Genomic DNA, 12,775 nt, shown 5'->3' on the forward strand with positions numbered 1-12,775 from the left:
GCAAGAATCAGCAGTGAATCAACACAGACAGACAAAGTTATTTTAAAACTTGAACTTTATCAACTTTTTCATCACAGCTACCAGATCTGTGTACTATAGTGGACAACAACCAGACATTTTGATGCTGGGAAACCATTTTAATAAACTCTCTGAGTTGCTTACACGTTAGAACCAATGGGGAATAACACCACTTCTGTTGCCAAAATGCACGCCCCGGCTATTTGATCACGTGGGCTGTAAAAGGGTCTATAGCTGGGAATATCACAACATCTTTATCGTGTCAGTTCTTAAAAATGCTCTATTGGGTTTAAAAGAGAGAAAAATCATCTCAAGAGAAGAATTTAGTCCTTAAATCTGACTTGTGTTAAATAAGCTTTTACCACCCGGTTTCACTGACAAGGCTTAAAGGGGACATACCACGTTGCTATAATTGGGTCCCCAGTGCTTCTATCAACCTAGAAAATGTGAAAAAGAACAACCCAGTAACTTAGTTTTTGTAAACCGTTCTCTGTAAGCACGTGAAAAATTAGGTCATTGAAATTTTTCTCCTCCTGTGATGTCAGAAGGGGATCTTAATTAAATCAAAGCTTTTGTTGAAAATGATACATGTACATGCAAAGCTTATATTTCCGAAAAACAAAACAAATTTTGCTTAGGTTTAGCAGTCATTCAATTGCTATTGGTCAATTTTTTTCATGCGTATGCGAGGGTCTGCGTACAGTGCACGTGACGCAGTTTTCGTCATCAGAAGGGTGTATGTGGACTGTACCTGCACAGCGGGATTTTTTAAACCCCGCATTCATTGTACGTCTAGGTCGCTCATGCACCTACAGGGGAATGTAGATATGTAGCCTATCTATAGCTATCTGATCAGAGAACTGACTGCTGGAATGTTACATTTCATTGTTAAATAATGTAAAATAAATATAGTAAAAAGGACAATCTGAAAATGTAACAGGGGCAATAGTAAGAAAAATGGCAAAATAATTAAAGGAAAAAAATCGGTATTTGGCCTTCAGCTGAGTTTTTCAGTTTATTCAGCCAAAAATCCATTCGGTGGATCCCTATTTTATACCTTTTGCTTTAACTTCCTCTCCTCAAATGCCGACCTTTTTAATTCACAGGTGCTGGTATTGTTAAAGAATTATAATTTTTTTAAATAAATTATGAATGCACAATCTGCGCTTGCCGATTTGGTCTGTTTCCCCAATTAGCGAAGGGATGTGTTTAAGCTCTTTTGGAAAGGTTTACTCGTGTATGTGCCGCCACACGGCTATGATCTTCTTTGTCCACTGCTGGAAATGGCTTCAGTAATGAATCCAGGGAAAGGAAAGCCTCGGTGTGATCAATTATTCATTTTGTAAGGTCCTCTGTATGCATATGTCGTCTCGTCTCTGAGTTGCACATTTCGTTTCTTCTACGCACCGAAGGGACTCCCCACTGTTCTGCTTTAAAGTCTCCCTGTAGTCAATAATTTTATCACTTAAAACTCATCTTTGGACGTCATAATAGCATATATAAAAGTTTTACCTGTCACAGTAATTTCTTCATGCTTTAAAACAGCTTGAGTGAAACTCTATACCCTTGTCTCATTTAGCATCAGTGGCGGCTGATGACTGCTCATCCGAGGGGCGCGAATTCAAAATAAGTGTTCGGAGTGTCATGTGTGTTGCTTGCATTTTCAAAATATGTGTTTGTTGTGTCATGTGAACCATGTGCATCATGTGTTTTGTCAAAATAAGTGCCTGCTGCACACGCGTCAAAACCGTTTATAAAAGAGACCCTCACATTCACAAAATACATGCAAGACACCTACTTAACACTAAACCCTGATTACGCATGAGTATCCGTGACAAAAGTGCCAAAAGGCGAGCGTCTCTTTTATCATAAACCCTTTAGACGCGTGATGCACACAGGTTCACTCGATGCGCCAAACACATGTATATAGCCCGTCATGTGTGTGGTTCGTAATTTTAAAATATGTTGTGACGAACTTCGCATCTAGCGCCCTCGAATAAAGAAGTCACTGGTTGCCACTGTTTAGCATACATGGATCTATGAATATGCAAATTAGTCCCCGCCTCCACTCTGTCACACCACCTTGGACCATAGATATATATGTACATAGGTGATACATTCGGCAGTTTCAGACACACAACTGCCAAGTTCAGTTTCACACAATGCACACGTGTTCAAGTGTGTTGATCTGATTGGTTACATTTTTGCATCCATGTGTTTGTGATTTAATGTGTTTTTTTGTATTCAGATTGCCAGGAAGCGGCACAAGGTGATAACCACGTTCCGCAGTCCGTTGGGTCAGACACGCCCACCCGCCCAGCTCAAACACATAACCCTGATGCCTCTGTCTCAAATCAGGAGAGTCCTTGACATCCAGGACTCAGAAGGTGAGAGCAATGGGACCACTTGGCATTGTGCATCCCACCTAGGGCACTCTTGCATGTTTTATTTATCTTGACAAACTTCTCATAATTAGATTATGGGGTTTCCCGGACAAGGTTTAGATTAATCCAGGACTAGGCCTTGGGTATATTAGAACATTTTAAGTAGTTTTTACACACATACATTACCAAAAACAACAGTGGTGTGCATCTTAAGACTAAACAATGGCACTGATATATGTTAAGAAATATCAGCGCAGGACGTTTTCAAATTAAGGCAGCCCAAACATGCATTTTAGTCTGGGACTAGGATAAGCCATGTCTGGGAAACTCACCTCTATAAGATTTAAGACTGGATTTGACTGACAGGGTCACATTTGATCCATACAGCCATTTCGTGACAATCTCCAAGTTCATCTACAGGAACATTTTGTTTATGTGTGATTGTAATCCATGTTTCTTATCCCAGAGTGTCAAAACGCCTTCGCCCTGGTGGTTCGTCCTCCTACAGAACAGGAGAACTTGTTATTCAGCTTCCAACTAACAGCTGAAGACACCCTCAAATCTGCCTGGCTCAAGACACTTTGTCGTCAAGTGGCCAATACGATTTGTCGAGCTGATGCGGTGAGCGGACACACGCATACATGCACCGAAACATAGTCAGTTCCTCCTCAGATCATCCCCCTTAGGTCTGAAACCGAACACAATTATTTATTTTATTGGCTTGCCTTTCTTTTTATTGTGGCTATAAATTAGGTTTGTGTGGGCCTTTTGCTGTTGGCTAATCCTATTAGCTGGTCCTGTGTGGTTTAAACTGGAAGGCAGATTAATGTAATTAGGAAAGGAATTGTACTTGAACTTTACACTTCAGACGCAGACGTCTTTATCTTTACGCCGCAGAACCGCAGGTCACTCTCACGGATGCGCCGTTACGGCCCGGCCCTGCCAAACCGGCACGTGTAATTGGCCAGAGCAGACAGATGTATGTATTTCCCTTTATAATTAAACAAGAAGAACTGAACCCTGCAGCTAAATGTGTTTTGGCCCAGCCTGTAGTTCGTGGACCATCCATGAGGTGGCGACGTATGCACACGGCGTTCACAGAGACGCACATCAACATTAACTCAGTGCTCCTCTGAATATCAAGAAGCCCCAGCTGTTTGGAAGGCCGGAGAGCAGTGCTTCTCTTTGCATTTTGACAGGCCGGCAGTATCGCCGTGTATTTATTTAATTTTCTGTCTCAAACAGGAAGATCTAATTCAGTGCACCGAACCTGAATCCGTCCAAGTGAGCACAAAGGACATGGACAGCACGCTGAGCCGAGCATCCAGGGCTATCAAAAAGACGTCAAAGAAGGTATGAGAAGATCAGAAAATTTGCTGAATTGGATACGTCAGGCATGCAAATTCTCCTCGGCTTGTTGCTCTCAGTGCTTCAGAATGACATCATGAAGTAGTTTCTTTATAGATCTGAACCCAACGTTTTCTGTAAAATTAAAAATTGGATCTCATGCTGGACATGAATACAATGTGTCATAGATTGAGTTTGTTTTTAAGGTCACCCGGGCTTTCTCCTTCACCAAGACCCCTAAGCGTGTGCTTCAGAGAGCATTTTTGGCCAATGGTACACCGGATGAGAAGAGTCCTGGCTTTGATGGCGATCACATGGGACGAATGGGAAGCAGCTCTACACTGGTGGTAAGTATCTCTCTCCCCCTCCCTCTATCTCTCTCTTTTAACTATCCACCTTGCTTTTCGTTCAGATCTAAACACAAGACCTTTTATCCTGATTCTTATCGAAACTCCTGAAGTCCTATTTTCACCCATGAACCATCCATGGCATGATAAAGCAACAAGTGTTATGTAAGCGTTATATCTGTTCCATGTAAATGTTTTGTTTTTAACCAGCTGTAGTCGCGACATGCAAAAGGAATTATTGAGGTCGCTTGGTTTGCATATCTGTTACATTTAGTGTGAAATTTCTGAATCTTTCGAGTAAGGGGGCAAAAGTAAAAAGATTAAAACCGAAGCATTCTCCTCATACATATGGTTTATACAAAAATACAGGTGGATTTCAACACATCTTTTCTGCTCTTTGCCTGCTTAGTGTAATGTTATGGGACTTACATGTTCTGATTATAATTGGAAACCAATATTAACAGTTGACACATCTGTTAGAGGTCGACCAATATGGGTTTTTTGATGGCCGATGCCCATATTAATAAAGCAATGGCTGCTATTTAAAATGTATAATTATAATAACTAAGAAACATACAAACAATTAGTTAAACTAAATAAACATTTATTTAGCATATTTATGCAATATTCACCTAATTAATAAAATTTAATGAGGTTAATTTATTACTTTAGTTCCTTAATATTAACAAATAAATTGCATTAAGTTACTTTACTCAGTATGAGGTTGTTTCACTTTCTTAAAGTTGAAAATATATTATTATACCAAAAATGTTTTGTCTCTGTAAAAACAATACAAAAACACGACAGTTATATATGAAGAGTTTGGTTCCAAAACGCGATAAACGCCATTTTTGAAAAAAAATGAGTTCCTGCCAAAGTCAGTATTATATCAGGTCAGTATTTAAAAGTAAATTATTCTATATTCTGGATTTATTGCATTTTGTGGAAAAAACAATTAGTTTTTATAATAAATCTTTGAAAATCAAGTTATGGGTTTGAATTTTTTATGTTTTTATAACCTAAAGATGCTATGTGAAAGTTTGTAACAGAAAATAGTGGTTTTCATCTTGTCACTTTCCTGGTATAGAAAACACGTTTTTACCGAAATTTGTCAAAATGGATTTATTGCGTTTTGGAACCAAACTCTTCATATATATATATATATATATATATATGTTATATATTTGCTTGGATAGAGGCATGTAGCATCAAAACAGAACGATGTCTTGTCTATGGATCCAGAAGCATCTCAGTAATAATTCACGCAAAAAACATGATGCACACATGCGTAGCCAAATTCACACACATGAAACATAATTCACGTGCACAAAATATATATGCTTTCTTGAGAATGCTTTCCTGAGCGTAACACTCAAGGAGCTCAGCTTTGCACACTTTTTGCGCAATCTGGCTTAATTACAACGGAAATGTGTGTTGTTTTAGCAATATTAATTTATGAAACAATATGAAATAAAGTTTCACATGCACCCCGCTGTTTGTTCACCATGGTTAATTGATGATGTAAAGGTAAATTTACGTTCTAATAAAGCCAGGTTGCGCAAAAGTTGTGCAAAGATGAGCTTTTGTAGTGCTGTGCTCTTGGTGGGTTATGATTGGTTAAATGGTGAGCTCGCATCTGATTGGCTAAAGAGTACGAGTGACCCACTTTGGAGAAGCTCGCTGCCAGGAAAGTAAAAAAAAACACACACACGAATCCAAAGCGATTCAAAGACGATTCGCACAGTCACCAGGGTTCCCACGGGTCTTTGAAATCCTTGAAAGTTTGTGAATCTGGGGGGAGAATTCAAGGCCCTGGGAAGTTTTTGAAAATATACATACATAGATACAGGTAATTGTCTAGGACTAGTCTAATCGCTGTCCGGGAAACCGCCCGTATATCTTCTGTATGTAAATGTTGATTTGCACACTAATGTTTTTTTGCATAGTTGTGTTTGAAACAAGAAAACGTTTTGGGTTACGTATGTAACTGTTGATCCCTGAGAAGGGAACGAGACGCTGCGTCTCCCTTGCCATACTTCCTGTGTCCCTGTAATGCCTTCTTTGGTAATATTTCCGATAGCGATATACTTCCTGGCTCCTGCGTCACCCTGTCTTTGTCGTTAAGCCTCACCATTGGTTTGAATTTGATATACACATTCAGACGCATTTACCCACCGCAGTGACGTAGCGCAAGTTCCCTCTAAAGGTTATTGAGGTTATTGGACCTGAAAAGTCCATGAAAGGTCCTTGAATTTGAAGTTAACGAAGGTGTGAGAACCCTAGGTCACGATAAACTCGTGAATTTGAAACATTTGAAACTTTTCGTACACAGTTGTACATTTGTGAATTGTGTTTTTTTTGTATTTTATGAATATGTATTTTTGTCTCATGCATGTGAATCGTTTTTTGTGAATATGTATATATATTGTGCACTGGATTTCACACATCGTGTTTTTTGGGTGAGTTATTATTATTGAGATCATTCTGGCTCCATACTTGTCCTCCTCACACACACGCACACACAGCTTTCTTGCTGGGCTTCGAGTGATGCTGGTTATTGAGTGCAAGGGAAACGGTGTCTTATTTATAAGTTACCGAGTTGCAGGAGTGATTTAAAAGCATAGGCAGTTTGCTCTCACTTTCGCGGTGCTTTGGTGTCGTGCGCCAACTGGTCTGTGGGTCGCTGCATGGGCTCGAGTGTTCATCTTGGAACACAACGCTAATGCGCTAACATGACCCAACCAGAGAATCTATTGGCCAAACGGAAATTTATTGGCTGATGCAGATAAAAAAAGGAGAAAATATCGGCAGATATATCGGCCTCAGCAATACATCGGTCGACCACAAATTTCTATTGACAGCTGTAATTATTTCAAGGTGAAGAGAAAAGCTTTCAGAGGCACATATGAAGAGCTCAGATGCAAAACCCTCTAAGTGCATCTGATGTTCTCTTGTAAATGAGCATTTTTTATTGGTATTTACAATAAGCGTTTTTTTTGAATTAAGCAGATTTGAAGTGGAAGTATTTGTTGAAGTTATAATACGTGCCGAGAGTATTGGGTTAATACCATTATCTAAATTTTTGACTGAGGAAGCATTTAGTGGCTTTTGCATCTGAGCTCCTCTTATTAATTCTTTATAAGCCAGTCGATTTCAGTATCCAGACTGTTTCTTATTTAATCAATGTGAATTGTCTTCAGTTATTTTCTTTAGAATTGCAGTGAAGTGACATTTACAAAAACACATCAATCATGCAGTCACATCGCTTGTTTAATCTCTTTCCCTGCAATAATAGTTTCAGTATACGTTTAAAATACTTTTCATGCCATTTATTTAGATAAATGCAGAAATAACTTGACTCATGCACCCGTACTGCACCTCCTATAGCATCATAGATGTCTCCCTGGCTTTGCTCTATTCGAAAAGGGATATTTTTATACCTTTTCATTAAGGTGATTCATGCACTGCTAAATATTTGAGAAATCCCTGCTTCTGCAACCAGATCACACTCGAATTTTTCACTTCCGATTTCAATTTCAAAGTGAGTGATCGTGAGGCTGAAGCACTTTGCTGCTTGATGAACGGACAGCAGCGGATGAGGTTAATGCGCTCTCTCTCTTTCTCTCTCTCTCTCTCTTAATCCATTTGAGTGTAGATGTCTCGTTCTGCCTCTACATTCAGTCTGACTGGCTCTATTAAAAGTGCAGTGGTTCAGCGGTCAAACTCTCTGGATCATGCCCCGCGGCCAAGAGTCCCCATGTGCGTTCGTACACCCTGTAGTCCGGAGAGGGCTTGTGAACCGGCACCTCCCGAGACCCAGCCAAGACCCTCCATCCTCTCGCTCCCAGCGCCCGAGCCCATAGCTCAGCCTGGGAGACAGTGCAGAGAGATGCTGGCACCTCCACAGCCGCGACACAGGTTCCCCGGGTCCCCGCGGAGGGAGACCCTCTTGTAGGACCCTTAAAAGTGAGCACTGCAGTTCTGCCTCTCTGACTTACTAACTCTCACCTGGGGATGGTGTCAGACTAACTCACTTTCTCACGGCTGGGCTATGGTGGCACTCGTTTATGATCAGAGGCTTTGGTAAAAAGAGAGTTCACCCAAAAATACATTTTTTTTGTCTACGTTTTATAGCAGTTTTCTTTTGTTTTTGTTATTTGTAGCTGGACAGTTTTTGTAAGATATCTACGTTTTTTTTTTTTTAGATTGGGGGTGAACTTTCTTTTTAACACAGACCTCAGATTATTTCCAAACGGTGACGTGTGACAGGTGGTGTTAGGTGATTCAATCTCGGGTGCTTTTATAGTTCCACAATTCTCGATATAATGAAGATGCGGTTTCTCAAATAAAGACGTAATTGGTGCTCTGCGCCTTAGGGGAAAGGTGTTGTGTTTTCCATCAATCTTGTACTTTTACTGTGATACTCTTACGAGATCAGGATGACATGATCTACGAGCGTGAAAGTTGTAAAGTAGCTGAAGACCGTGATATAATCCCCTTTCTTTTAATTTGATCCCGTAAAATGGCATCTGTACACGTATGTGTGTGGCACGGCGTGTAGTTTATGCCATAAATATGCAATTCATCAAATTGTCTTTTTTTCTTTTATTTGCTATTGGCCGCTTATTGATTCAAAACCCTCCATGGCAACGCAAGGCCACCGTAATTCATATTAAGCAATGCCAAGTAATAAGATTATGCTTGTGTCTGTGAGAGAGAAGCTGTAGCGGGGCGCAGAATAAATCGGGTTTGTGGTTTGCTAACCTCTTAATCACTCTCACTATGTCTGTTTCGAGGGATGAATACAGTATCATCCTCTGTGTGTAGGTGCTGGTGGTGGTTGTAAAGGGTAAAGGCTTAACTAAGGTTGACTGTGCATTCTTACCCGCATGAGCCTGTAAAGCCAATATCATTAACATGGATTTTCTCCTCTTGGATGTTTCACCTCTTGAATATAGTTGCACAGAAACACGAAAAAACTCTGGCTTTTCTGAAAGACATCAAACTAACACATGAAACATCTTTAAAAGACTAAATTTTTTAAAAATTAAACACTGAATTTGATGCTTAATCTGAAATTGAGCTGTAATTCTGTGGACTCCAGGAGCACTGGGCGGTATGATATAGATGTCATGATCAGTGTTGGGCTAGTTACGCAAAAAAATGTAAAATATTACTCATAACCAGTTACTCCTTTAAAAAGTGATAGTTAATTTACTTATTAGCCAACAATTAATTACACAACTTGGTTACATTACTATTTCAATACCCCTCAAAAAATTGGTAAGTTTTGCAGTCTGTGAATCCATGAAAAAAGTTGCAGATAAATGAAGGGTAATATATGAAGAGTTTGGTTCTAAAACGCAATAAATTTATTTTGACTAATTTGGGTAAAAATGTGTTTTTATACCAAAAAAGTGACAAGATGAAAACCACTATTTTCTGTTACAAACGTTCACATAGCATCTTTAGGTTATAGTAATATTAAAAATTCAAATCCATAATTAGATTTTCAAAGATTTATTATAAAAACAGATTATTTTTTTCTGTAAAATGCAATAAATCCATGACTTTTTTTTAGGGATGCACGATATAACGGCCAACATATCGTTATCGGCCGATAACTGCTTATTTTTAATATTATCGGTTATCGGTCTGATAGCAAAATTAGGCAGATAAATGAAAGCCGATAAATGATGGATTATTTTGGTTTGTTTAACCACTTCACTTGCTCATTGCTGGCCATGTGGAGTTTTGATTGGTGCTTTCTGTGACATAGCACGAAGATGAAACGTGTTGCGTGCTTAAGAAGATTATGCTAGGCTAGCGCAAAGACGAGATGTCCGCGGTCTGGGAGTTTTTTTATTGTGAAAATAATATGAATATTTATCGGCCTATATATATATATATATATATATCGTTTATCGCCCCCCAAATATAAAGAGTTATCGGTATCGGCCAAAATTTCCATATCGGTGCATCCCTACTTTTTTCCAAAATGCTATAAATCTATTCAAAATATTTATTTACGTTGTTCGCTGAACGTTTTTGACAGCGATCAGCTGTAAAATGTTTTGGTCTGCTCGATTTTCGTTGGCTTTGCGTAAAATAATGGAAAGTTTTTTATAAGCTCCCCTGGGGTCAATGTGTTAGCATGACAGAAGCTTGATGCTGTCTGGAGAACAAGCAACAGCCGACATTTTTCCGTCTCCCAAGTGCCTCTCACGTAAATTATTCGAATTTAATGGTTCACGTTTTTCCCCACCAGAGAAAACCACCACAGGTTTATCAATGCCATCAAAATTACCATTTTATTTTTGTTTGTTTGTTGATCACAAAGTACAAAATAGATGAAGAAAACTAAGATTCTGTGTGCATTCAACGCGCCGCTATTGTTTACAATGCGTGGAATGGTGCGCTGTGATTGGTTAAGCGGATTTATTGCATTCTGCAGAAAAGGAGGACTGGCGTTTATCGCGTTTTAAAAAACAAGGAGAAAAGATGGCACAATAACACGGCGGATTTCGCATTTTGCGTAAATTGAAGAATTTACTTTTAAATACTGACCTGATACAATACTGATTTTGGTAGAAATAATTTTTTTTAAATGACGTTTATGGTGTTTTGGAACCAAACTCTTCATAAAAACCAACCAAACATGTTGGCAGAATGAAAAAGAGCTATCTGGTGACGTTGTGACAAAAAGTACCATTCTTGTATTTTTATGTATTTTTTCATTCTTACAAATATTTTTAGCCATTAGTTACGCTACCAGTTCCCAAGGAAAGTAATATTATTACAGTAACAAGTTACTGCCCAACACTGCTCATGATACAGTTTAAACCAGTAATAACCATGAAGCTTGCTTTCTTCTCAATATTTCCTCTGTTTTTGCAGGCGATGCATTCCCCATCCATGATCAACCTGTCTTCTACTTTCGAGAGGAAGTACCACACCTTCAGTCGATCCTCAACCCACCTGTTTTAAACATTTAAGTGACTTTATTTTCCGTTCACTACAGTATTAGAAATGACCTTCTACACAATGGTACCGTATCTGTCTCCCCTCTCCTCTGCAACTCACTGAATGAAGGATGTCAGTGTCTGAGCACATTTAATGAACAGATAAAGATACATTAATAACTGACTTTTTATTAAAGAGGTAGACTTTTTCCATTCAATTATTAACCACTCAGAGTATTTCTTCAATGTTTTATAAGTTAGGCCCTTATTTAAACTAATCTAGTTTCCAGCTTTTATAAAGCTATAGACATCTGTACTTTAAATTTAAGTAGCAAATGCATACGAAGCTGCCATGGTGTAAAACACGGCGTTGAACTTTTGCTTACTTTTTAGAAGTGATTTTAAATGTTGATTTTGGGAGGGGTGTCGGTTTCCTAAAATGCAAAAGAGTCTTGTGCGTAGTTTGGCGTATTTATTCTCCAGAATCACCTTTATACGTAGTTCATGGAAATCTTGTAACTCTTCTCTCGGTCTTTATTTATGTGTAAATATTGCATTGTTGTTCTTTGTGATTTGTGTCACTAATAATTGTTTGTCTTGGTTGTGCCTGTTGTCGTCTCTGCACTTATGTCAACAAACATTTACTCATGTGTAAAGCAAATTTCATTTCTTTTTCTGTTAAGGGGATTGACATAAGCGCTTTGATAAATGCAGATTTGTTTGGAGAGGGCTGGTTTTGTTATTTCTCAGACTACTATTAAAGGTGACTTCATTTATTCTTTATCAATAAAAGAAGCATAAAGCCTTCATTGTGTACTCATCTGTTTGTTTGAAACTTGTTCTGTATTATCTCATATGTGTATCATATCATATATGTGGCTCCATAATGAAATGCTTAATGTCAAATATCACTTTTATTGATTTTTTTCAGACTGCTTTTTAAAGGAATTGTTGGCCTCAAAATAATTAGCTTATTTACTCACCCTAATGTTGTTTAAAACCCTTAAGGGCTCGTTATAGTTGTGCATAGGTCCTACGGCATAGCTGTGACGGCGCATGTTCCATGCATGTAACCACGGTAGCAGCGTGACCGTCAAAGAAGAAGCTGCAACTTGTGTATGATTTGAGAAGACCAGCAATGATGGAAGTAAATAAACGGCCACTTTTGTTGCAGTTTGAGTTAAATCACTCCTCAACTACCCACTGGTTCCCAAATTGGGGGGTGCCAGATTGTGTCAATGGTTTTGACATTTTATAAAATACATTATTTATAATAAATTGTGTAATTAAACCTCAGAAAAATAAGGCTGTACTAACCAACAGCACTACATTGTATCATATATGTTTTGTTTAATTTTAAGTTTAAGATCATGATTTTATGTCATGAATTTTCTTAGGAGGGGGCGTGAGGAGATGCACCCAACCCTTGGGGTATGCATGCCAAAAAGATTGAGGCATGCCACTGACATAGACAATGATGTAAAAAAAAAAACTTAAAAGGTTTACCTTTGTGTTTATGAAAAATTATCATGCAACTAAAAACGCTGTATTATGTGTGCCAGGCCAGTAGATGGCAATGTTACTTTGTAAAGAAACAATACAAGCCTACGAACATATGAATTCTTATACAGACCGCCATTGTTGTTTTGGTTATACTCACGCATGCCGGTAGACTAAATCAACATGTGCATGTTGTCACCGGTATATTAAATTAGCA

At 38.6% G+C, this 12,775-nt stretch overlaps 1 protein-coding gene across 5 annotated transcripts in view; it reads left to right on the forward strand.

The window, feature by feature from the left end:
• ect2 (epithelial cell transforming 2) overlaps positions 1 to 11,865 on the forward strand; it is a 35,219-nt gene extending 23,354 nt beyond the window's left edge. For 3 of the 5 annotated variants that reach the window (XM_055184518.2, XM_055184519.2, XM_055184520.2), the window contains 6 exons: positions 2,267 to 2,405; positions 2,869 to 3,023; positions 3,648 to 3,755; positions 3,956 to 4,096; positions 7,752 to 8,062; positions 10,994 to 11,865. In XM_055184518.2, the coding sequence (XP_055040493.2) occupies positions 2,267 to 2,405; positions 2,869 to 3,023; positions 3,648 to 3,755; positions 3,956 to 4,096; positions 7,752 to 8,051 (843 nt within the window). In that variant the 3' untranslated portion in view covers positions 8,052 to 8,062; positions 10,994 to 11,865. The remainder of the gene's footprint in view (positions 1 to 2,266; positions 2,406 to 2,868; positions 3,024 to 3,647; positions 3,756 to 3,955; positions 4,097 to 7,751; positions 8,063 to 10,993) is intronic. The other 2 variants (XM_055184521.2, XM_055184522.2) reach the window with 1 other exon arrangement.
• Positions 11,866 to 12,775: the final 910 nt, after the last annotated feature.

Source organism: Misgurnus anguillicaudatus, chromosome 14 (assembly GCF_027580225.2).
Source record: "Misgurnus anguillicaudatus chromosome 14, ASM2758022v2, whole genome shotgun sequence".
Taxonomy (NCBI): domain Eukaryota; kingdom Metazoa; phylum Chordata; class Actinopteri; order Cypriniformes; family Cobitidae; genus Misgurnus; species Misgurnus anguillicaudatus.